Source organism: Piliocolobus tephrosceles, chromosome 8, assembly GCF_002776525.5.
Source record: "Piliocolobus tephrosceles isolate RC106 chromosome 8, ASM277652v3, whole genome shotgun sequence".
Taxonomy (NCBI): Eukaryota; Metazoa; Chordata; class Mammalia; order Primates; family Cercopithecidae; genus Piliocolobus; species Piliocolobus tephrosceles.
Window position 1 is genome coordinate 76605522 of NC_045441.1, and position 23785 is coordinate 76629306.

Consider the following 23785-nt stretch of genomic DNA (forward strand, 5'->3'; position numbering starts at 1 on the left):
TTGTCTATTACGTATTCCGTAAATATATTCTCCAAGTCTGCTGTTCATATTTTAACTTTAATATTCTATGGTCAAGTCTGTTAATCTTTCCATCATGTCTTTGGAGTTCCTGTTATGTGTATTTTAAATTGCTTTCTTGGAATATGATTCTAGAGGTGGAAAAATTGAATAGACATCTCTTTAAGTGACCTGACCGATTTTGTCAAACTGGCCATCCCCCACCCTCTGGAAAAACTGTGATTTGCATTCTGAAAGTTCTACCAGTGGCCTTATGTTATTAGATTTTTTCCAGGCAATCTGAACAGAATTCATTTAATGCTAGGTAAGGTGCCCATGGAAACTTTAGGAATCAGGTATTGTAAGCAGGGATGTTATGTTCAGCATTGTATGCAAGGGAACAGCTTTGATTACTTCTTCTACTCCTTAGCATTATTTAATAGTCTTCTCATGGTTTACTTTTACTCAAATGAATGCGTGGATCTGTCATACCCATTGCCTCCAAATAATATTTTTGTTTCACCTCTGTCCCAACCAGATAACCTCCAAGATTTGTGTTCAATCTGAAAAGAGAAATGCCACTCTTTTCCCAGGTCACTCTCTAATCATGGTGATACATAGCATCTTAGCCAACTGGGTAAACAACTTGACCTGACCTTTCTAGGCCAGCTATTGTGAATGCTGCCAATTATAATAACAGTTCCCATCGTACAGAAATGACACAGAAGAATGCAATGCACTGTGACAGTAACTTGGTAAATGTTATTAGAAGGGATGACATAGAGACAAAATTTTGGTGACCTCACATTTAGCCCTAAGTCATCTCTGTGAACATCATATGATTTCACCTGATCTTTAATCAACCCACAGCACATAGAGTAGTAGTGCTGGGTAAAATGTACTTAGGGACATGGGACTTTCCTAAATTAGACTGCCTGTAATGCATAATTCCATTGCCTTTCCTCTGAAAATCAAAGTATAATTCTTTGTAATATATATTTTTGCGTATTCCAGGTTCCACACACAGTGAGAAAAGCAAATGCATACTTTACTTTTACTTATGTTGTTAGAACTCAATCTAAGAAAAAGAAGGGATTTTTACCTTAAATTTACTTGCTTCATCAAAGAGAGTCTTATTTAGTTTTTTGGCTACTTGAACACATTTCTTTGCTGCATCAAGCTATGCAAATATTTAATAAAGGATTCCAAGTACAAAAATATAAATAATAGTGGCATCAAAACCTATCTACAAGTGGAGATGAAATTTGGAACTTGTCCATATTCCCACAACTGTTTCAGCTTCAGATAAGTGCTTGAGCTGTTGTGTTTTTGGTTGTTTTTCTGTCTCACTCAAGTGCAACTGCTAGAGTCTATACTTGGATTATCCCTCAATATTCTCTTAGAACCCAGGCCCCATCCTCTTCATTGGAAGATCATGAACATTGCATGTCTTCACATAACTGTTTCTCAAAGGTCTGAACAAAATATTTGGTCATAACAGGAAGTCCCAAATTCTAGACCATCTATAGGTAATGTATAGACAATGGGGGAAATAATAGGAGAGCTAGTACGATGCCTCCACACAGGCCACATAACTGACAAAGGGTTTGCCAGGACTGTTTCAGATCCCTTGTAATGGTGGTTGATTTTAGAGAAGCAAAATTGATGCCTATTAGACATCCAAATGGAGAAACCAAATAGGCAATTGAATAGAAGAATCTGGATCTTGGAAGAAAGTTCGTGCTAGAGATAGAATTGGAAATCTGTCCTGTGATTTAATGCAGTCTCCTAGACGAAGAGGGCAAAGGATGACAGCAGAGCCTAGGATCACTCATGACTTTCACAGTTGCCCATTCTGCTTGTAAATGCAGGGGCAGGCTGGGCGCGATGGCTCACTCCTGCAATCCCAGTACTTTGGGAGACCAAGGTGGGTGGATCTCTTGAGGTCAGGAGTTGGAGACCAGCCTGGCCAACATGGCGAAACCCCATCTCCACCAAAAATACAAAAATTAGCTGGGTGTGGTGACGTGTGCCTGTAATCCCAGTTACTCAGGAGACTGAGGCAGCAGAATTGCCTGAACCCCGGAGGCCGAGGTTGCAGTGAGCCGAGATGGCGCCACTGCACTCCAACCTGGGAGACAAAGTGTGAGTCTATCTCAATAAATTAATTACTTAAAATAAAATAAAATAAACCCAGAGGGATGAGGTCAAAAGGGGTCTTTTATAACAAATTATCATTTTTAACAGCCCATTAGTTCCCATTCTATTACATTTGTAACCAAATCTCTTACTCCCAACTTTCCCAAACACAGTGGTTTCATTCCCTAGGCCTTTTAAGAGTGTCAGGAGAGGAAATGGAGGTTAGTATGAGACTTTTATGACAGGATAATGTGTCTCAACCACTGTCATTAATTTAATAAATACTGAGTAGTGAGAAAGTAGAAATCACAAAGATGCATCAGACAGGGTCCCTACCCTGATCTCTTTCAGGAAAGGGGTAGTCAGAGAGGGATAATATAAAAACATAAATAGCTATAGAATAATATCATGAAAGACCAAGGCCTTATTTGGAAGAAGTGGGGACAAGTAATCAAGGAAGACTTCTTGCAGCAGACAGCTTGTGCCAGATATTTGAGGGTAGAGTGGAATGTCTCAGATACAGATTTGGAGTAAGGACATTTCGTACAGGTCAGAGTGAACAAATTCTCTGATCACAGCAAAAGGTAAGGCAAACTGACAAATTGATCCCTTTTTAATTTTGTTTTTAATTAATAGAACTAAACCTAACGGAAAGAATGTGTGGCCGGAGAAGAAGGAATTGATGTGGTCTTTTATTACCACAGGAAAAAGTAAATGTATTTGGGCAGCCCCTCAAGTCTCAGCAAAAGGAACGTGCAGTTCCTGCCATGTGCCGGTCTCTTCTGAAGAAAAAGGGGCGGAGGCGGTGGGGGCACACGTCTTTAGGTTGTTTATTCCTTTCTCTCTGTCTAGTGGCAGAGAAGCCCATACTTTTGAACGCAGCTTGTTGGCTACTGTAAAAGCCCTGCTCTGAAAAAGGACCAATGAGCGCTCAGAGCCCAAACTCTTCGAAACAGTTTGTTGCCAGGAGTACTTGACATTGAAACAGCCTCTGAGTTGTAAACAAGGACGAGCCTGGGCGGGACCCCAGCCCACGCGACTTGGAGCCCTGTCCCAAGAGGCTAATCTTAAGCCCACGTTGCCCCAGATACCTGCTTCTGCTTCCTCTTCCCTGTTCTTCCCACCCTATTCCCCTCACAGCCGCGGGCACCGGTGCCAGGGCACTCCGTGGTCACCGTGTCAGGCCATTTCTGCCGGGACCCCGGCCAGGAGGGCGGGGCCCATAGCTCTTTCTCTGATCTGATTGGCGCGGCCTGGAGTTCAGGACGCTTCTCCAAGTTCCAGTGACTCCTCCTGTTTGGGACTCGGTGGGAGAGTGCGGGGAGACAAATAAAACCTCGGGCGGCGGCGGCTGGTGGGAAGACGCGAACTTGAGTTTCAACCCACTGCATCCCCGACTTGCTGCCCAGCCTCTTCACTCCGCGGCACCCTCAAACCCTAGCCCAGGCCGGGGCGCACGAGACAGCCAGCGCACCTGCAGTTCTCGCCCGGACGCGCCGTGCCCCCTTGGAACCAGGCTCTGCTCCGAGCAGCCTTCGCCCCTCAAGCGAGCCACAGTCCCTGCAAGGCCGGGTGGGCGTCAAGATGAAGGCGGCCCGTTTCGTGTTGCGCAGCGCTGGCTCGCTCAGCGGCGCTGGCCTGGTGCCCCGAGAGGTCGAGCATTTCTCGCGCTACAGCCCCTCCCCGCTGTCCATGAAGCAGCTACTGGACTTTGGTGAGAGGGGACACAAGGCCCAAGCTGGGTCCTGGGGATGGGGAACTGCCTTAACTTTCAGCCTCGGGAGAGGGAGGCTAGGCTCAAGCTAAAATAACTAGGGTTCACATTGCTGCTGAGCCCTGGAGCCTCGACGACAGCACACCTTTCCTTTTCCTAGATTTGGTTACTTTCTGACAGGGATGCCGCCAGGTCAAGGTCACCTGCAAGCCTGCCGACACTGGATAAGTTTTGACTTCATCTGCACACTCTTCTTTCTGACCCGTTCTTCCAGTCAAATTACTTTTTGCTTTCGGTCACCGTTTAACAATGGACTGGAAAGTTTTCCCCCTCCTTCACAGCGTAGTACTGTTTGGAGAAGATGCTGAATGGTATTAAATAGCCTCAAATTAATAGATTTTATTCCTTGGCCACCGTCATCCTTCCACAGGGTACAGCTCTCTGCATCCCTACAGATTTGTCTGTTTATCATTATAGCTTTCCATATATTTGCATTATTGCTGAAATATTTACACATTTGTTGCAGTAATCTTACAAGGTAAGTTTCAAGGGTTTAAATGTGATATCACTGTTCTGGAAATATTACAGCTCCCACTCCAGCCTCTTATCCCCCATCTTTCATGTCCACACTCATTAAAGGATGTTGTGTTGTTGACATTGTGGTGTGACCGAATCCTGCAGTCTTTCAAAAATGCTAAGAACTGTGGGATATTCTTACTTCTTGGAAGTGAATCCTCTTCAAAAAGAGAAGACAATAATTATCCTGTATTGGTCACTTTTTAAAAGAAAGAAGGAAAGACGAAAGGAAAGGAAGGAAAATAGGAAGAAAAGAGATAGTCAATTAAGAAGACAATCGCCCCAAATTATCGATTAACAGTAACCCAACTGAGAGTGAAATATAATTTTATAATATATGTGTGTTCAATATTTGATAGTTAACGCTATTTAGATATATCATTTAGACACACCTTTTTCCCAAAAACTAAATTAATTTCGTTTATTATAGGTTCAGAAAACGCATGTGAAAGAACTTCTTTTGCATTTTTGCGACAAGAATTGCCTGTGAGGCTCGCCAACATTCTGAAGGAAATTGATATCCTCCCGACCCAATTAATAAATACCTCTTCAGTGCAATTGGTTAAAAGCTGGTAAGTGGTGAACCTTATTGAAGTCTCTAGTTTTGAAACAGTTACCCGGGTATGAATTCTTATACTATGTTAACATCATAATTGGAAAACAGGTGATCTGAACGGTAATTACTTTTGAAAGATGTAGGGATTTTAAATTTAATTTAGGATAAGTTATCATTAGGGAAGCTATAAAACTATAAACAGACATTTTTACCCTGAAAAAGTCGACTACTTTATAATAAAATTTTGAGTTCTAGGATAAATTGGAAAAATAATTGGCATGCAATTTTAATTTTCAATTATACAAGAGTACTTTCAATAATAAAAGAGTTTGATATTGCAAAAGAAATCCTATGCCTAGAAACCAATTCAAATGACTACTATTGAGGGGAGGCCTAATCTTTGTCACTTACAAAGTGATTGGCAGAGTGGGCTCTGGGTTCAAATCCTGCCTCTGTCACTTCTAGTTGTGGACTCCTTGGCAAGTGTCTTAAACTCTTTATGCCATTGAGTTATTATTCCCATCTTTCATTAAGGAGAGTAAAGTATATGCCTCAGAGGGATGTTTGAGTGTAATGAAATGAGATAATCCATAAAAAAAGAAAAAAAACCCACTTAGGACAGCAGCTGGCACACAGACAACAGTCAGTAAGTGTCAGTTGTTATAATCTCATTTTATAAATGAAGATACTGATGCTTAGAGATGGTAGGTAACCCAAAACAGCAAATTTTTGGATCACAGAATTTTTGGATCCAAATTTTTGGATATGCACAGGTGGCAGACATGCATGAGAGCCTTATCTTAACCCACTGACTGCACAGCCTTTTGTTCATTGATTCAAGAAATACATGTATTATATACCTATAAGACAATTACAATCTAAAACATATTCAATCTGTAGTATTTACTTTTGCAGTCAAGACTTATACTTTTCTATGAATGAATGTAGTAGAAAAAAATAAAAAGCTTTAAAAAAGTTATTTCTAAGTATTATTGCTAGAAGAAATGAAAATATTTGCCAAATAAAATAGTCAGGAAACTGAATACTGACCTGAAATAGTTAAAGAAACATTTTGCATTAAATTTTAAGTTGGAAAGTCAAGGATTAAAAATTATAGCATTTTAAATTTTTATTATTTTCCAAATGTTCTGCAGGAAAGTTCTAATTTTGAACATAATGCTTACTTTCTCTTTTAAAATTATTTGAAAAAGTTATTCTATTTTCAGTCATTTGTATCTGACTCTTAATTTTAAAACTTAAAGCACACCTGTTTCTTCACAGGTATATACAGAGCCTGATGGATTTGGTGGAATTCCATGAGAAAAGCCCAGATGACCAGAAAGCATTATCAGAGTAAGCTCTATGCATTAGAATAAATGTTTAAAACTTTGGTTCTTTCCAGACAAATTCCTAAGATATTTTTAGACCTAAATTAAAGGAATTCAGCTCTGAATAATAAATCACTACCCCCTTACACATGACAAGTTTTGGCTTGTTGGTTTTTTAGAAGTGAAGAAATATGGCATTGAAAATGATGCTAAGTGTGAAGGGGACTCATTTTTGTTGCCCCTAGGGAGACCTATTTTTACTATAAATTTACTCCAATGATTAGATGAGCAGGAGGATTTACCTTTACATAATTTTAATACATTGCAGTGTCATTGGAGATTAAACATTTTCTTTCAGAGTAACTGATAGTTGCTAGCTACCTAAATAAGAATCTTTTCCAAATCTGACAAGAAATTTTGAAAGTTTTTTACAATGGCATTCTAGAGTCATCTCTAGAATGATGATATTAGATATTAATCATTATTTTATAAAGAGAAGACTTAATGAACACATCTGATGAATGCATTGGTTATAAGGCTAATAGTTGTACATATAAGCTAGGAACAAAATGAGTCTGCTTATGAAAGTATCTCCTCTAGTGGAAGAATCTGTGGTGAGATTACAATAAAGGACTAACGTTTTATCATTTGATTTGTTCACATGAGTAATGCAAAAAGATATTTAGCCTTCTGTGAAGTAACCTAAGGAGTATAAGTGAATGAAATGTATTTGAACTTTTACTAACCATAAATATTATGGCTTAGCTTTGTAGATACACTCATCAAAGTTCGAAATCGACACCATAATGTAGTCCCTACAATGGCACAAGGAATCATAGAGTATAAAGATGCCTGTACAGTTGACCCAGTCACCAATCAAAATCTTCAGTATTTCTTGGATCGATTTTACATGAACCGTATTTCTACTAGGATGCTGATGAACCAGCACAGTAAGTTAGCTCATCATGATCATGGTATATAGACATGGGTGTAGAATATAAGGCATACTATAACTAGATGTTTCACTAATCAGCAGGTCACATTCTCAGTGGTAGTACTAATCATTATCCTGAATTGTATAACAATATTTTGTTTTTATTTTTCAACAGTTCTTATATTTAGTGACTCACAGACAGGAAACCCAAGCCACATTGGAAGCATTGATCCTAACTGTGATGTGGTAGCAGTGGTCCAAGGTATGTTCTATATTTCTGCATTTCCCTTATTGAAAATGTACACTGTATGATTGACATATCTATAATTGAGGTGACTCTGCGAATGAATTTATGTTCACAGAGTGTTCCATTTTATTTTATAAATGTTATCTTCAAGGTCCTTTCCTTTTGAGAGTCAGCAGTATAAACATTCCTTTAAAATATTATTTAAAAATCTAAATATAAGTGACTAACATGCCATATTTTATATATTGTATTTAATCTCTGAAGTGCACATATTTGTATTGCTAAAACTGCAATGCAAACATTGTCTTAATTTTTCTTCAATAAAATATTAAAATATATTTTTATATACATAAACCTGTACTTCAGTGCATATTTTATATTAGGGTGATGCAGACACTGAAGATTAATTGAGAACTGTACTTGGCATAAATTCATTTCATAGTTATAAAAAACAACTTCTATTCCAGATGCCTTTGAGTGTTCAAGGATGCTCTGTGATCAGTATTATTTAACATCTCCAGAATTAAAGCTCACACAAGTGAATGGTAAGTTTTAAGTAAAATATATTTTAACCTATGGAAAATTCTGTATTCTCCTAATACGATTTTTTTTGTAAATATAAAGCAACTTCTGTGTTCCTTTTTTCTCTTGCCTAGAGTTTGTACACATTTTTTTTTGAAGACAAGGTTCTGTTTAACTGTCTCAACTGGAAGGCTCCAATTCTGCCCATTCAGTTGCTAATGAGGATTCATAAAGAAGAATGTTTTGAACAAATAATATGGGATTAAAGTAACAACTCTTTTCCAATATCTTAGATCAAAGAAAGATTACTTGCTGTAGAATATGAGGGATAAGGAGACCAGAAATAGGGAGGATATAGCTGTGGAAATATCCTCTTAAAGAGGTTACCCATAAGACCTGGAAACAAAAATACTTTAAATTTCGCTGTAAGAAATAAGCCAGTGACAGATGCATTATTCCACTTACATGAGATGTCTGAAATAGTCACACTCACAGAAGCAGAGTGGAATGGTAGTTATCAGGGGCTGTGAGGAAGGGGAAAATGGGGAGTTGCTATCCAACAGATATAAAGTTTCAGTTATACAAGACGAATAAATCCTAGAGTTCTGCTGTTCAACATAGTGCTTATAGTTAACGATATTGTATTGTACACTTAACATTTTGTTAAAAGGGTAGATCTCATGTTAAATGCCTCCACCCTAATACAAAAAATAATTGCAAGAACATACTTCAAAAAGCTTCAACTCAGCTGGGTTCAGTGGCATACACCTGTAATCCCAGCATTTTGAGAGGCCGAGGTGCAAAGACTGCCTGAGCCCAGGAGTTCAAGACCAGCCCAGGCAATAAAGAGAGACACTGTATCTACAAAAAGTAAAAATTAGGCAGACATGGTGGCACACATGTGTAGTCCCAGCTGCTCAGGAGGCTAAGGTGGAGTGGTCACTTGAGACCAGGAAGTCAAGGCTGCAGTGAGCCATGATTGTCCCACTGCACTCCAGTCCAGGTGACAGAGTGAGACCCTGTCTCAGAAAAACAAACAAACAAAACTTCATTTCTGACAAGGTCTTCCCATACTGTCTGAATGACTGGAGTGATTACATGATGAATGAAAGGCACTATTTTCACCCCTTCCCATTCTGTTCTGGTAAATAGTTGCATCTTAAAACAGTATATTTAAATTGGAGTTACTTCTCTTTTCTATTTAAAGTAAACATCTTTCTCAAGTAATATTTATACAGCAACAGTTTTTGTTTATGGTGAGAGTTAAAATCAAGTTGCTCAAAGAGTAGCCTAACAGATTAGGGACATGCAAATGTAAGTAAACACTAAACTAAAAGTAGAAGAGCAAATAAAGAATGGAACATAACTCTGAGCATAAACAGGGTTGTTGCATAATACTGGTAGATAAACTGCTCCAACTGTTGGACAAAATAAACAGGGGCTTGTACCAGACCTTGTGTTTTCTGATTCAAACTTTGCCAAGGCCTGGAATACTGAAGAATAATACTTTTATTTTTCTTTTATTTTTTTTCTAATTTTATTTTACTTTTTATTTTTCTTTTCAAAAAGCATTAAGAGGTTTTTGTTTCTCTGTTTTCTTTATCCTCTTGGTAAAATTTGAGCATATTTAGCATATAAGGTTTAATGTTTGGGTGATACAAAAAAACAAGAAAAATCAGGTGTATTATTTTACCATGCACTAAAAATATGAAAATTATAGTTAGCATTAATTTCAATATTATGCTATAAGCACAGTTTTTCCCTTCTATCTTAAAATACATATAATTTTGACTCTGAAATTGTCCAGTACAAAAATGGTGAAAATAGAAATAATCCACAAAATCTAATCTATAGCACTATTCTTCCACACTTACCCAACTTCATACATTTGTGGAGAAATACAAAAATTAATCATATGGCGCAAGGTGGTTCATGCCTGTCATCCCAGCAGTTTGGGAGGCTAAAGCTGGAGGATCGCTTGAGGCCAGGAGTTTCAGACTCACCTGGACAACACAGTGAGACCCCATCTCTACAAAAAAACAATTAACCAAAGAGTACTATGTAGCAACTACAATAAAATTTTGTATATAAGCCAGTAGTATTTACTGTTTAAGCGAGAAGTTTCTAGGGGAGGATTTGGGGAGGGAGAAGATAGAGAATATGCCAACCCTCTTGAAGTCTAAAATGTCAATCACATGAATGTGGTGGTTTATTTTAGTGAAGTATTTGTTTACAAAATCTTCATGAATTTTATTTTTCTAGGAAAATTTCCCGACCAACCAATCCACATCGTGTATGTTCCTTCTCACCTCCATCATATGCTCTTTGAACTATTTAAGGTACGATACTTCACAATAATTGAAATTTTACCTTTTAAAAAGGTTTAACAGTTATATTTTTATCTCCTTTATTATGTGCCACAAAACAGGAGCCTCAATATCTTTTCCCAAGAATGCTTCTAGTGCTCCTAGGAGAAAGTAACTACACAGTCAATGTTTGACAAAGTACATGTAGCTCATTGTAGCATCAACACGTATTTGAGAATGTATCATACAATTCATGATGTGTCAAGGCTTTAGAGCCAAGAGGAGGTTCCTATTATTTTTTCAGGTGTCCATCAAAGCGCCAGTCATTTATTCATTCATTAAGAGAGGTCATGGGGTGAATGTTTCAGTGAATGAGGCCTTGTTACCTCCACCCCCACAGGCTGGTCCAACTCCAAACTCAGAGGTTCAGGTCCAGAATTCCTGTAGGTGGCATGGCCCCATTCAGAGTCCAGAATGTGCTCAGAGCAAAGTCAGTACTTCCTTCAATCATCTACTTTAAAGTGCATATGAATCACCTGGGGACTTTGTTAAAGTGAAAATTTTGATTCAGGAAGTCTAGAGTGGGCCTGAGATTCTGAATTTTGAATAAGCTAAGGGGTGATGCTGCTGGTCCAAATGCATGCTTTTCCTAGCAGGCTGGTAGAGCTGTGCTTCTCAAACTGTAGTGTGCATTAGAATTGCCTGCAGGATTTGTTAAAACACAGATTCTCGGGCTCCACCCCAGAGATTTTGATTCTTTAGGTCTGAGAATGTGCATTTCTAACAAGCTCTCAAAGGGTACAGATGTTACTGGTCTGAGGCAGCCAGGTGCTAAGAATCAAATCCTTTCATGCGTCCTAAGATCAAATTAAATTAAGATCAAGTTAAACTTAAACCAAAAAAATAGAAAAACACCTTAAGCTTTTAGATGCTTCCCAAGAGTCCCCTGAATCAGAGAGAAGGAAGGCTAAAAAAAGTGAAATCTGAAATCTGGCTCTAATTCTGACATAACTCTTTCCAGAACTTCCCGTTTCCTAACTTATTCTAATATTACTGCTGTGAGGTATTGATTGTACTACAAACATCTGATCTACTTTATTTCACTCCAGCTAATGACAAGAACTTAGTATTATATAAAAACCAGAAAGCAGAAAGCGGATAGGTGGTGAGAAAGGAAAATGGGTTAAGAAAACCAAGACTCTATCTGTATGATATTCAGCCAATAGACTGAAAACTTCTTTTAGTTTGCTCTGTGTTAAAGGACAAAGGATACTTTTTCATTGATTTGATTTATTTTTAAGTTGAATGATGCAACTCATAGAGTTATTTTGCCATCACTGGTAAAAGTTAGATGATAATCAAATGCAAACTGAAATTTAATTTAGAATTATCAACTGTCCTCTTAAATAGTAACAACCTTTTCACAGCAAGTTTTATAAAAGCCAATAAATTGGTTCAGTGATTCACTGTTCGTTTGTTATATAATAGTCTTTGGTGCTTGGATGTAAAATGTAATGGAAAGACAGAAAAGGGAGAGCTAGGAAATGGACTATAAAAACCAATTTCCACATTTAAATTAAGCTTACAAATAAGAACTTGACAGCTAGCAGAATTGTTTTTCCATTAGACATTACTCCCAGGAGCTATATTACACAGTAAATGAATATTTTTCATTATACATCCTACATGACACATTCATAAATGGCTATTTACAAAGCTGTTTTACTACTAACTTAAAAAAATAGGAACTTTGAATTACCCTCCCTGTGCTACTTTTATTTTAAACATTTAAAAAACAGATATTTATTGTCCCTCATTCCTCTGCCATTGAATTCCTTACGGTTTGGTTTCCTTTAGAATGCAATGCGGGCAACAGTTGAACACCAGGAAAATCGGCCTTCCCTTACACCAATTGAGGTGATTGTTGTCTTGGGAAAAGAAGACCTTACAATTAAGGTAACCATTCTCTGTTTTTCTTTTGGGTGTCTCTTGAGAGAATTAAATAGGGTCAATAGTAATAAAGCTCTCTGCTTTTTGCAATAGATAGCAGTCATATATGCCAGGTGCTTTTTAAATGAAGGAAAGCCATTTTTATTTAGACAAATAGACATTGTTTTTAATGTGTGGCTCTGATGACTTGTTTGTTTGTTTTAGATTTCAGACAGAGGAGGTGGTGTTCCCCTGAGAATTATTGACCGCCTCTTTAGTTATACATACTCCACTGCACCAACGCCTGTGATGGATAATTCCCGGAATGCTCCTTTGGTAAGAACAATTATTTGGCTAAATTGATCTCAGCCACCAGTTCTAAACATACAGCAAGAATTGCAAGGGATTATTTAGACAAGCTCATCAATTTAGTAAAATTAGACATGAAGGATATGAGAATGCATGATAAAGCAAGCTACAAGTGGTGAAACAAGGGGTGTCTGATTGGAAGTAGAAGATACTTATTTAGGTTCTAGGACATTAGTATCAGTGAGGACAGTAATTTCCTATTTGTTTGTATTTCAATGATCACGTACACTTCTTTACCTGATAACATCTCTCTTCTCTAGGCTGGTTTTGGTTATGGCTTGCCAATTTCTCGTCTCTATGCCAAGTACTTTCAAGGAGATCTGAATCTCTACTCTTTATCAGGATATGGAACAGATGCTATCATCTACTTAAAGGTATCCCTTGAATTCAATAGCAAAATCCTATTTCTAAAACCATTGCTGCTTTTACAGCCCTCAGTGCTATGGTCCAGAGTGAATTCCCCAAACTGAGTTAATGCAAATGACCACAGATCATTCTATTCTGTTTCTGGGTGTGTGTACATTATTTAATATGATAACTTACCAAAGAGGAAGCTGGCCCATACTACCTGCCTCAAGTGAAGCAAAATGGCTTCCCGAGAAGTGTTAATACATTACCAAAGTTTCAGAATGAGGACATGCTAATGCAAATTTTTTAAGGCAACTCCTTTTGGCATCTGTAAGAGTAGCTGTACTTTTATTTTACTTAGATTTGTGGGAAGTATATGCTAATAATGTTCCAGCCTGAAAAAATAACAGATATCAAGATACTCAGGACCTTAAGCTGACCTTGTTAGAAATCTTGGGAAAGGAAAGCTGACTGTTCGCAGACTGTCAGTCGGGTGCCAGACATTCACTGTTTGAACTTAAAAACTTGGTGCATGTTGGCCGGGCACAGTGGCTCACGCTTGTAATCCCAGCACTTTGAGAGACCGAGGTGGGTGGATCACGAGTTCGGTAGACCAGCCTGGCCAACGCAGTGAAACCCCATCTCTACTAAAAATACAAAAATTAGCTGGGCGTGTTGGCGGGTGCCTGTAACCCCAGCTACTCAGGAAGCTGAGGCAAGAGAATCACTTGAACTCAGGAGGCAGAGGTTGCAGTGAGCCGAGATGGTGCCCCTGCACTCCAGCCTGGGGCAACAGAGCTAGACTTCATTTAAAAAAAAATAAATAACACTTGGTGCATGTTTTTCTGTTTCTGGTACAGCCTCAATTTCTTTGTTAAGAGCACCGTCTTGATTCTGTTCATCATTTGCCAACTATTTCAACTGAAAATATATTTACAGATATTAGCAACTAAAACATTAAACTTTCAGGCTCCCATTTTTTGCACTGGAATTACTTGCCATATGGCCTTTGATCACCTGAAACAGTTAATGCATTCACTTCTTAAGTGAGCAAAAGCCTTCAAACTATTGAGAAAGAGCAATAGACTGAGTGCAGACACCAGTGTGCTCTTATTACTGTATCAACTAAATGAATGTATATGAGTGTTTGGATACTTACCTCTGAATGTATTTTGAATAATAACTTCAAGTGCAAATTATGCCATGCATAATTTCTTTGGTCTCATGTTTTCCCCCCCTTTTCTTTTAGGCTTTGTCTTCTGAGTCTATAGAAAAACTTCCAGTCTTTAACATGTCAGCCTTCAAACATTATCAGATGAGCTCTGAGGCTGATGACTGGTGTATCCCAAGCAGGGAACCAAAGAACCTGGCAAAAGAAGCGGCCATGTGAAGAGGGACACTCAGGACACTTTATGGGATCAAAGTGGGTCTGCACCAGTGCTGCTTCCTGAATGTTTGTATATGAACCCTTGTTTCCTCCAAAACAAACAACAGCAACGAAAACTCCTTAATCAGAACACTGATCCAATGAGGACTGGAGCTTGTTTCTGTGACCCAGGAGAACTTAGTGCAAGACTACAGGAGTTAACAGATGGTCAGCTCCTTATTTTTTTATGTAGAATAACTCATGAGTTTATATAAAATCCCAAAGAAATAAGTCTCAGTTTTCCATCTGTTTTTGATAACAAGAATGAGAAAGGGAATGAGCGTGAAGATGGCGGTTAGCAGTTTCAATAGACTAATATTTTAGGCCTCTTGTTCACATCAAAAGATACCGGTTTCAGAATACCAGCATTTTCCTGCCATGCAAAGGATTAAAATTTAGTTTACACTATGTGGTTAGAAATGCATGTAAATGTACATTTTGAACATATTTATGTGCTCTGGAAGGAAAGGCTGGTGACTAAAATAAGGTTTACGCTGAAAGAGGAGGAATTTTATTCAAAGCATTCAAACATTTTATTCAAATGTTTCAAATTTCAAAACATTTTATTCAAGGTTGCAGTGAAGGCATCAACTTATGTAAAATCTCAGAAGGAAGGCTCCGCTGATAAAAACACAGCTCCTTTATTCTGCTGCTTTTCCTGTTTACTTTACACGCTAAGTGAACACTTATTGTCAGGTGCCTGGTCTTGAGTGAATTGTTAGATGTGCACTGAACTCAGGATGTTGGGGATTGGAGAGAGAATTGCCAAAGTAACAGCAAAAATATCTCTTATTTTGCTTTGTTTATAAATAAATCAGCAGATTGGAAAAACTAGTGTTAGTGAAAGAAATCACATGTTCAGAGCCTAACTCAGTAGGAAGGGCTTTTCACTGTCCTGAAATGATGGTAATCCAGAGGCATCCATTTTCTAGGCTTAAAAGATGTATTTTTGATATATTTAATTATATTCTGTACACTCCAGCATTAGTATGTCTATTTAAAAATTTCTAATTCTCAAATGACTCAAGAACATTAGAATTTAAGTACCTTTTAGAGTGATTTTTTAAAACAAATAGCCTGGACGTAAGAGATTCTCATGTGAGCATGCTTTCATTTGTGAATCTTGTGACTGAGAGCTAATGAATGACACCTGAAATGCATATGGTATTTTTTGGGAGAGTTAAGGTATAATTTGAAGGTTGGCAGGCAGTCGCACTGAATACTCTTAGAGAAGAAGGAAGGGAAAAATGAAAGAAGGCAGGAAGGAAAGAAAGGATATAGGAAGAGAGGGAAGCAGAAGGCAGGCACTTTTCTATTTTCCCCACAAATTATTTCAAAAAAAAGTCTGTATTTTCATGCATGTGTCATTGGCAAGAGGAAAAGAGCTGGTGTTTTTGAAAGCAGTATGGATTCTTTAAATGGCTCTCACTCTTACAAGATAGTAGGCTTTTATGAGGTAAACTTATCTGTGTCAATTAACATTTAAACTGGCATATAGAAAAAAAGGAGGATTTTCTGCATTGTAAAATAATCAGTATGGTTTATATGTTGAATTTGACATTTGTGTGTAATTTTGTGGTGGCCTAGTGTTGTGGTGCTTCTGGTAATGGTAATAGAAGCTCAACTATTTTTTTGTGGATTTCAGATTTTATCATCAGAAGCCCTAGACTGTAACATTTCTTAATGGTGAGAGTCCAGCTCGCGTTTCTGATTATACAAAACAGTTTGCAGCAGGTTCTTTGTCATTTCAGTTTTTTACTGAAATTTGAGCTAAACATATTTGCATGTAAATACTTGTATTTACCAAAGATTTAAATCAGTTGATTAATTAACCCAAACACCGTGAACTATCTTTAAAACACTAGAAAAAAGAAACGTTAGTATCTCAATTACATTAACAGTGCAAATGGACTTTGATAAAATAGAAATAATCTACATTGGTATTTGTGAAATCTGTGGAAGAGCTTCAGGGTTTCTAGTAGAAGGATACTGAATACTCAGGCCCACTTAAATTATTAATGTATGCATTGTGTTTTATGCTATGTACAGAGAAATGTGATAATTTTTTATAATAAATATTTTTTATGATAATAGAAGACATTGTCTTTTAAAGTTCTTTTCTCACTTTACCTCAAGGTACTAAGAATTTGAGTTAAGATAACACAGTACAATGGTGTGTTTGCCTATAAATTTGTATACAATAATCATTTTTGCAATGCATATGTTCTCTGCATATTTCTGTAAATTTAAGGTTTCATTTTATGTCTGGGTTTGCATACAAACAATGGAGTACCAAAATAATTAGATAACTTAGGTTCCCAATGACTTCTGGATTAAATGTCAGAGTAATAGTAAGGTGGAAATAGGATAGAAATTACTACGTTAAATTGTGGTATGTATTATCTTTGCTGTCTTTAGTGCTTTTCTTTACTATTTTAATCCTACTTTATCATTAGACAACATCCTTTGCCCACCTTCCTAATGCCCTTATTGGCAAGGTTCTACAAATGGGGGGCTGGGGTGGGAAGGAGGGAAGTGAAGGAGGGAAGAGAAGGAGGAAAATAGATTAGAATTAAATGATAACAGTGGAATGAGTTTGCCATAACTAAATTACAAATCTTGTCAAAATAATCATATTTGAATCAAAAATGCCATTAGCCTAAGGCATTAGACCCTAAAAATCCTATAGTAAGGTTGACATTTTACTAAAATACCTTTAGTGAAGTTGACAGTGAGACTCTATTTCCTTGACTGCCTTCATTTTTTCTGCTTCTGTTGAGGAAGCACTGCACCATGTGTAGCTAAGAGGAGCACGCACCTGCACACACGCACAAGATCTAGCTGTACCGTTTCTTGGACCAAGCTGCCAGGGAGGTAGGGAGTTAGTGCACTCCACAGTCTTAGAATCTTCACTCATGTTCTCTTAATAACTGTAAAACTTTGAATCCTACAACTCTCCATGTCTGCACACATATATCTTTTTGACTCAAGTCAATGTGTATGCTCCAAAGGAAACTAATTTTCAAGTACAATCAAGTGGGCCAAATTGCCACCAAAACTATCTTTAGACCATTTCTCTCAAATTCCACATTTGGCTAGGAATAGTGTTTGATCTCAACCACCAATGCATATGCACAGAGAGAGAAAGAGATCATTGTGAGCTAGTAAACTGGGCATCAACCGCGATAATTCCTTTATTCTCCTACTATACTTTCAGGGATGCACTTACATTTAGATGTATACCAACACTGAAAATGTGTGTGAAATCTCCTGATCATCTTGGTCTGTCCTGGTGGAAGAATTAAGAGACTTTTATAATTTCATAAAAGTCTATATAAGAAGTCACTGAGTCCTACTATGAACACCTAGAGCAGTAGGGTTCTATCTTCATTAGCATTCCATCCACATATGTCTTTTTTGTTAAACATTTATCCTTTTTTTACCTTATATCGCAGTTACTAGGCACTCAATAAACATTCACGGCCTAAATACATAAATGAACACATGAATAAACTTCTGGCTGTAGAACAGTATCCCTGCATTTAAGGATAGATAGATTGGAACTTTGTGTTAAGTAATAGTACATCAAAGTTTATAAGATCGCATGCTGGAAGATGTATTAAAGAAGTTTTATAATATTGCAGACACTCTGAGATATGTTTCCAAACCAATTAAACTGCAACTCATTTTTGTTTAATGTCACTTTCCATCGGTGGCCTTTGGCTGTGAAATTATTACATATATCACAAGAAGTTAAATAATGGCTAATGTTATCACTACTAAGGAAATTTCTTGAGCAAATGGGCCAGGGCTTCATATTTTATGAGTGTTCTTGCTTTGTGTTTACCTTGGACTCAGATGAAAACATATTACCATCCATACATCATGGCTCCTTCATGGAAATGAATAACTGTCTTTTGATGGGATTTTTCAGGTCCTGCCCAAGTGCAAATAAACATTAAAAGCCACTCAAAACCAGCAGAAATGTCAGTAACCTTGAAAACATGTTGAATCTATTAAATGATGTGAAAATGATGTGAGCTACCTTAATAATAAATCCAGCAGCAATATAATAAAGCTCATCAACGAATCATGAGACATCATTTTCATGTTTACTGCTACCATTAATGTAATGGAAATTACACAGGACTGGTTGTCAAATAATGCAATATAGCTAGAAATTATTTATTGGCATACTGTTTTCCATATATGTAAAAGGATGCTTTAATATCTAAGACAAATAGTCTATTGAATGGCAAAATCTAAGTTTTTATCCATTTCATATAGCTATGTTATTTACTATGTTTCTACCCAAATATAGACAGATAGATAGTAATATAGATAGATATTTGGTAGAATTGCCCTTGATTCAACTTTTTCTTTTAAGTTCATTTTTAAAGATGATGATTTTTATTATAAATTGGTTATTAAAAACAGAAATAGACTTTAAAACAAAAATATTTTATCATATTCTTATGCAATTCTCTTTACATATTTGAGTTTCAGTCTTCTCCTCTACCTAAATGGGTTTTGTACAAGAAAGGCATGCCAAATTCTAAAGTCTCTGAATGTAAGTTTTCTAGTAATTCTTTACTAAATATCCTGCCTCCAATCTCTCTTCATTCTACCTGCACTATAATGCCAGATTCATTCTCCTAAACCAGCCTTCTCATAATATTACTGCCAAGCTCAAAATCCCTTACCGGCTTCCCAGGGCCTAAGAATCTGAAATGTATATGATATTTACAGTTTTATGCACTTCAGCCTTACAATTTATATCTTCCATTACTGAACCATTCAGAATACTATTTTCTAAGCATGTAACAAACATGTTTCTTTTTGCTCATTGTAAATACACCTACCTGAAATACCCTTCCTCTGTTCTCTGTTTTTTACAATTTTCTGGGCCCAGGTTAAATCTGGCCTTCATGGACTGGGCATGCCAACCTCTTGTAAACTCTCACATGGTCAGGACAATTTTAATACTTATAATAACTAGGGGTGCTAGTTACATGTTATAGATAGGTATAAAGTCCACAAGCCCAACTAGATTGTGTGTTTCCTGCAATCTAGGACCCTGAGTTATACATACCTACGTAAAGACCATGACATTAAGCTTGTCTTGCGAATAGTAGATATGAAAAAGCATTTCATAATTTATATGTTTTTGATGAGTTGGAAAGACAGAGAAAAGCAATGGAATAATCTCTAATTGAGCAATTTATTCTACTGACTTAAGACCAATGCCATCCATCTTAGTACTTTTTAATGGCCCTCAGCATTTCTTTTTCAATTTGGGAAGGATTTATGCTTGTTTCCAGATGGATCATGGCTGTAATATATACACACACTAATTTAAACCTTTTATTTCAGGCTTAATACAAGGTTTTTGCCCTCAAGGAGTTTAGCATCCTATTGCAAATTTGAAGAGTCAAGATACAAACATGTAAGAACTTAAATTGTGGCCAAGGATTTTTATAACACTCCAAGGCAACAATAGAGAAGATACCATAATACCATATATATATTTATATATATACACACCATATATGTATTTATATATTTATATATAAATTTACATATAATATATGGTATACATACCATATATATTTATATATAATACATATATAATACCTATATATGTATATACCTATCATAAAATATATATACCTATGTATAGAGAGCCAGGTTAATGCACTCAAGTGAATTACTATAAAAAATTTAAAGAAATAAAAGTGATTTCAGACTAAAGTGACTAGGTGAAAAGAAGACAATTTATGTATGGAAAATGGAAAGAAGAACTTTGAAGAAAGTATCTGGAGAGAAAGTTGGAAAGGTAAATGGGAGCTCAACTGAAGATAGTTTGAATGTCTAGATGTGGCACCTGAGGTATCAAAGAGATAATAGAATGGTAAAAAGATCCAAATTGCCCTGTTGAGTAAAATCTCAAGACCATGTATATTGTCAGTTCATTTACAAAATACAGTGTAGCAATTAGTACAACTTTCTGAAATGAGAATGTAATATTCAGATAACCAAAGAGAGCATTGATATATATTGATCGATGAGTTGAAACAATGGATTTGCACCCAAGTGTCGTAGTTGTCAGACATGTAGACTCTGGAGCTGGACTGCCTAGCTTTCCATCCCAGCTCTGCCACTTCATAGCTATTGGGAGTTACACAATTTCTCTCTTCCTCAGTTTTCCGATCTGTAAAATGGGAGTAGTATTATAGCTTCTTCCTTATAGGGGTGTCATGAAAATTAAAATGAGCTAATATACATAAAGTATTTATAACAGTGCTTGGCACATAAGAAATATTATATATATGGCTGGGTGCGATAACTCACGCCTGTAATCCTAGCACTTTGGGAGGCCGAGGCGGGTGGATTACCTGAGGTCAGGAGTTCGAGACCAGACTGGTCAGCATGGTGAAACCTTGTCTCTACTAAAAATACAAAAAAAAAAATTGGCTGGGTGTGGTGGCTGGCACCTGTAATCCCAGCTAGTCGGGAGGCTGAGACAGGAGAATCGCTTGAACCTGGGAGGCGGAGGTTGCAGTGAGCTGAGGTCGTGCCATTGCACTCTAACCTGGGCAACAAGAGCAAAACTCTGTCTCAAAAAAAACAAAAAAAAAATCACACAAAAAAGAAAGAAATACTATATACACATTAGCTATTTTATCAATAATGCTATTTAAGCATTAGAGACTGGATCCATATATTAAGTTCTTAAACAAATGAATTGATTGCAATAAAAATAAAGTATGATCTTTAAGACAGGAAGTCACACAGTGTAAGCATGCAATGTATCAGTGATAGTAACAAATGTGTTCTAATACACCCTATTGCTTGTTTGTGACTCTTGGGTTCAGTTTTTAGATCAAAGTATGGTCTGTGACCTGAAACTGCTGAGGAAGGCTGAAACCTGTTCAGACAGGGATCAAACCGAGACCTTGGCCTCTTCAGTAATGCTATCCAACCAAAAACTGAGTGGATGGTGGTGCCATGTGTTACCTAATGAGATCTATTAACTCTTTTAGGTCCCTTTGAGAGCGCTGCAAAGCTGCACCTCCCTGAACACAGAGGAGAAGCTGGCTCACTACACGTTATAAATATATACCTAGACAGCCTAACACAGCACTTTGCCCAGAGCACACTCTCAATAATTGTTTGTCTAGCGGATGAAAGGAGGCTTAAGCCATTAAAGTAACAATTAGGCTTCAGTTGTTCCCTAGGCAGCCTCTTTCCCCTTCTAAATATCATATTTCATCTTGTGAAAGTAGGACCTTAGAAAGATAACAAAAGCAAAAAAACAAGGTTCTTTGAAAGCTTTGAAAACAGTACCCCGGCTTGTTAGAAAGTAGAAAATATTTTCTTACTTTTTTCTTAGAATATCTGACAATAGTTCTTTGTAACTAAAAATATACCTTGCATTTTATGTAGAATCTGATGTTATTCTTTTTATGTAATTCAGATAGTTTCAGGCAGAATCTTCATTTATCATGCACTAATTTGGGGGAAATTATTTTAGGGATAAAACTTGTCATAATACTTAAAGAAAAGCTTTCTTAACCAGAGACAATAATGTTGATTTGATTTCTTTTGAACTATATTTTTCAGTAGCCATAAAATATGTTTTCAGGTATTAAAATAGAAATTGGCTTCACCAGACTTTCTTTTCTCTCTGAAACCTTTTTAAATTTTCTCTCTGAAACCTTTTTAAATTGAATAGCAAATGAGAAAAAAAATCTATGGAACTTATGTGTCCTGTATTTTTCTAAGGATTTTGGGCTCGCGCCTGTAATCCCAGCATTTCGGGAGGCCAAGGCGGACGGATTGCCTGAGCTCAGGAGTTTGCGACCATCCTGGGCAACACAGTGAAACCCCGTCTCTACTGAAATGTACAAAAATTAGCCGGGCGTGGCTGCGTGCGCCTGTCGTCCCAGCTACTCGGGAGGCTGAGGCAGGAGAAGTGCTTGAACCCGGGAGGCGGAGGTTGCAGTGAGCTGAGATCCGGCCACTGCACTCCAGCCTGGGTGACAGAGTGAGACTCCGTCTCAAAACAAACAACAACAACAACAACAAAAATAAAGAAATAAAGAAAACAAGAAAAAGAAATTACTACTTTTTTTTTCATCACAACAATCCATTATGTTAACTCCTATGAACAAATTGGCTCCTTTTATTCTTACAATAACTGTGTATTATTATCCCACCCATGTTACAGATCGGACACTGAGTCACAACGAAGTTGAATAAACTGGCCCTATCAAAAGACAGAGCTGAGATTGGGGAACTAAGGCACTATACACTCCAGAGCCTTTGCTCTGTAGAAACAGTCCTTCAAGGAATGCACCCAGGACAGCACCAAGGCAGCGGAATGCCCGAGGCCATGCAAATGAGTAATCCATGACTAGTCTACAGGGGAGAGGAACGCCCTTACTGGCCTCATCAGACTTCACTCAATTCCACCAACTTTAGGTCGCTGGGATTCTTCAGACAAATATTTCAAGAAAGCCCTACCTAACTGCAAAGCCATCAGCAGCTTTGGGTTGTTAGATCAGCTCCCACATTCTACTGAATGACACTTACCTATTCTTCAGGCACTAAGACAATTCACTTACCTGTTCAACCAGCCATTAACAAAGATTTAAGTACCACATGCTTCCAGGCACTAGGAGCTCCATAATGATTTACAAGGATTCCTACATCCAAGGGCATTGTAGCCTATTTGTGAACATAAAAATTCAATATACAAATACTATTGTTTTAATATCTATATTTATTCATGATTCTGAGAATACAAGCATGATTTCTGGGGCAGGGACAAATTATTTGTACTTACTCATACTAATAATAGCATCAGCTCCCCTTAACCCTAACTTTCCTCCTTATAAGGTAATGCAATGAAAGCCAGATGTCACCTTATACTTGCCGGGATCTGTACTATAGGTAAAGAATCCCATAAGAATCTGAGAGTTTTTATAGAAGAGAGACACTTATCTCCCTGTTTCCCTTCTGAGACAGAGAAAGAAGCCTTTGCTTCCTAACGTACACAAACGCACTTTTGGAAGAGAATAGGAAGGATCCTGGGTTCTAACTCTTTGGCATGTAAGTAAATGTCTATAGGGGAATATAAGACAAGTTTCTCCTTGTTTTACAACCCCTGGAATGTCTTCATGCTCCAGCTTTTCTCATATTTTCTCATCACCTCTTGAAATAGAAACATATCTCTAGGGAGGCAAGTCTCTTACTATCTTATTAGTTATCTTTAAATTTCAAGGCTTGTCCTTGAACCCAAATCCCAGTAAAATTTGCCCCAAAATCCCTAACCATGCAGAAACATGAAAATACCCATGCTTCTTCACTTCCTTCTGCTATTTGATCATCA

General features: G+C 37.3%; 1 protein-coding gene across 1 annotated transcript; it reads left to right on the forward strand.

The window, feature by feature from the left end:
* Nucleotides 1-3494: 3494 nt before the first annotated feature.
* PDK4 (pyruvate dehydrogenase kinase 4) lies at nt 3495-16489 on the forward strand. Its single transcript, XM_023226628.2, has 11 exons — nt 3495-3850; nt 4857-4998; nt 6264-6335; nt 7076-7260; nt 7420-7506; nt 7959-8036; nt 10276-10352; nt 12177-12275; nt 12474-12584; nt 12878-12991; nt 14215-16489. The coding sequence occupies exons 1-11, from the start codon at nt 3721-3723 to the stop codon at nt 14353-14355; spliced, it is 1236 nt and encodes a 411-aa protein (XP_023082396.1). The 5' UTR covers nt 3495-3720; the 3' UTR covers nt 14356-16489.
* Nucleotides 16490-23785: the final 7296 nt, after the last annotated feature.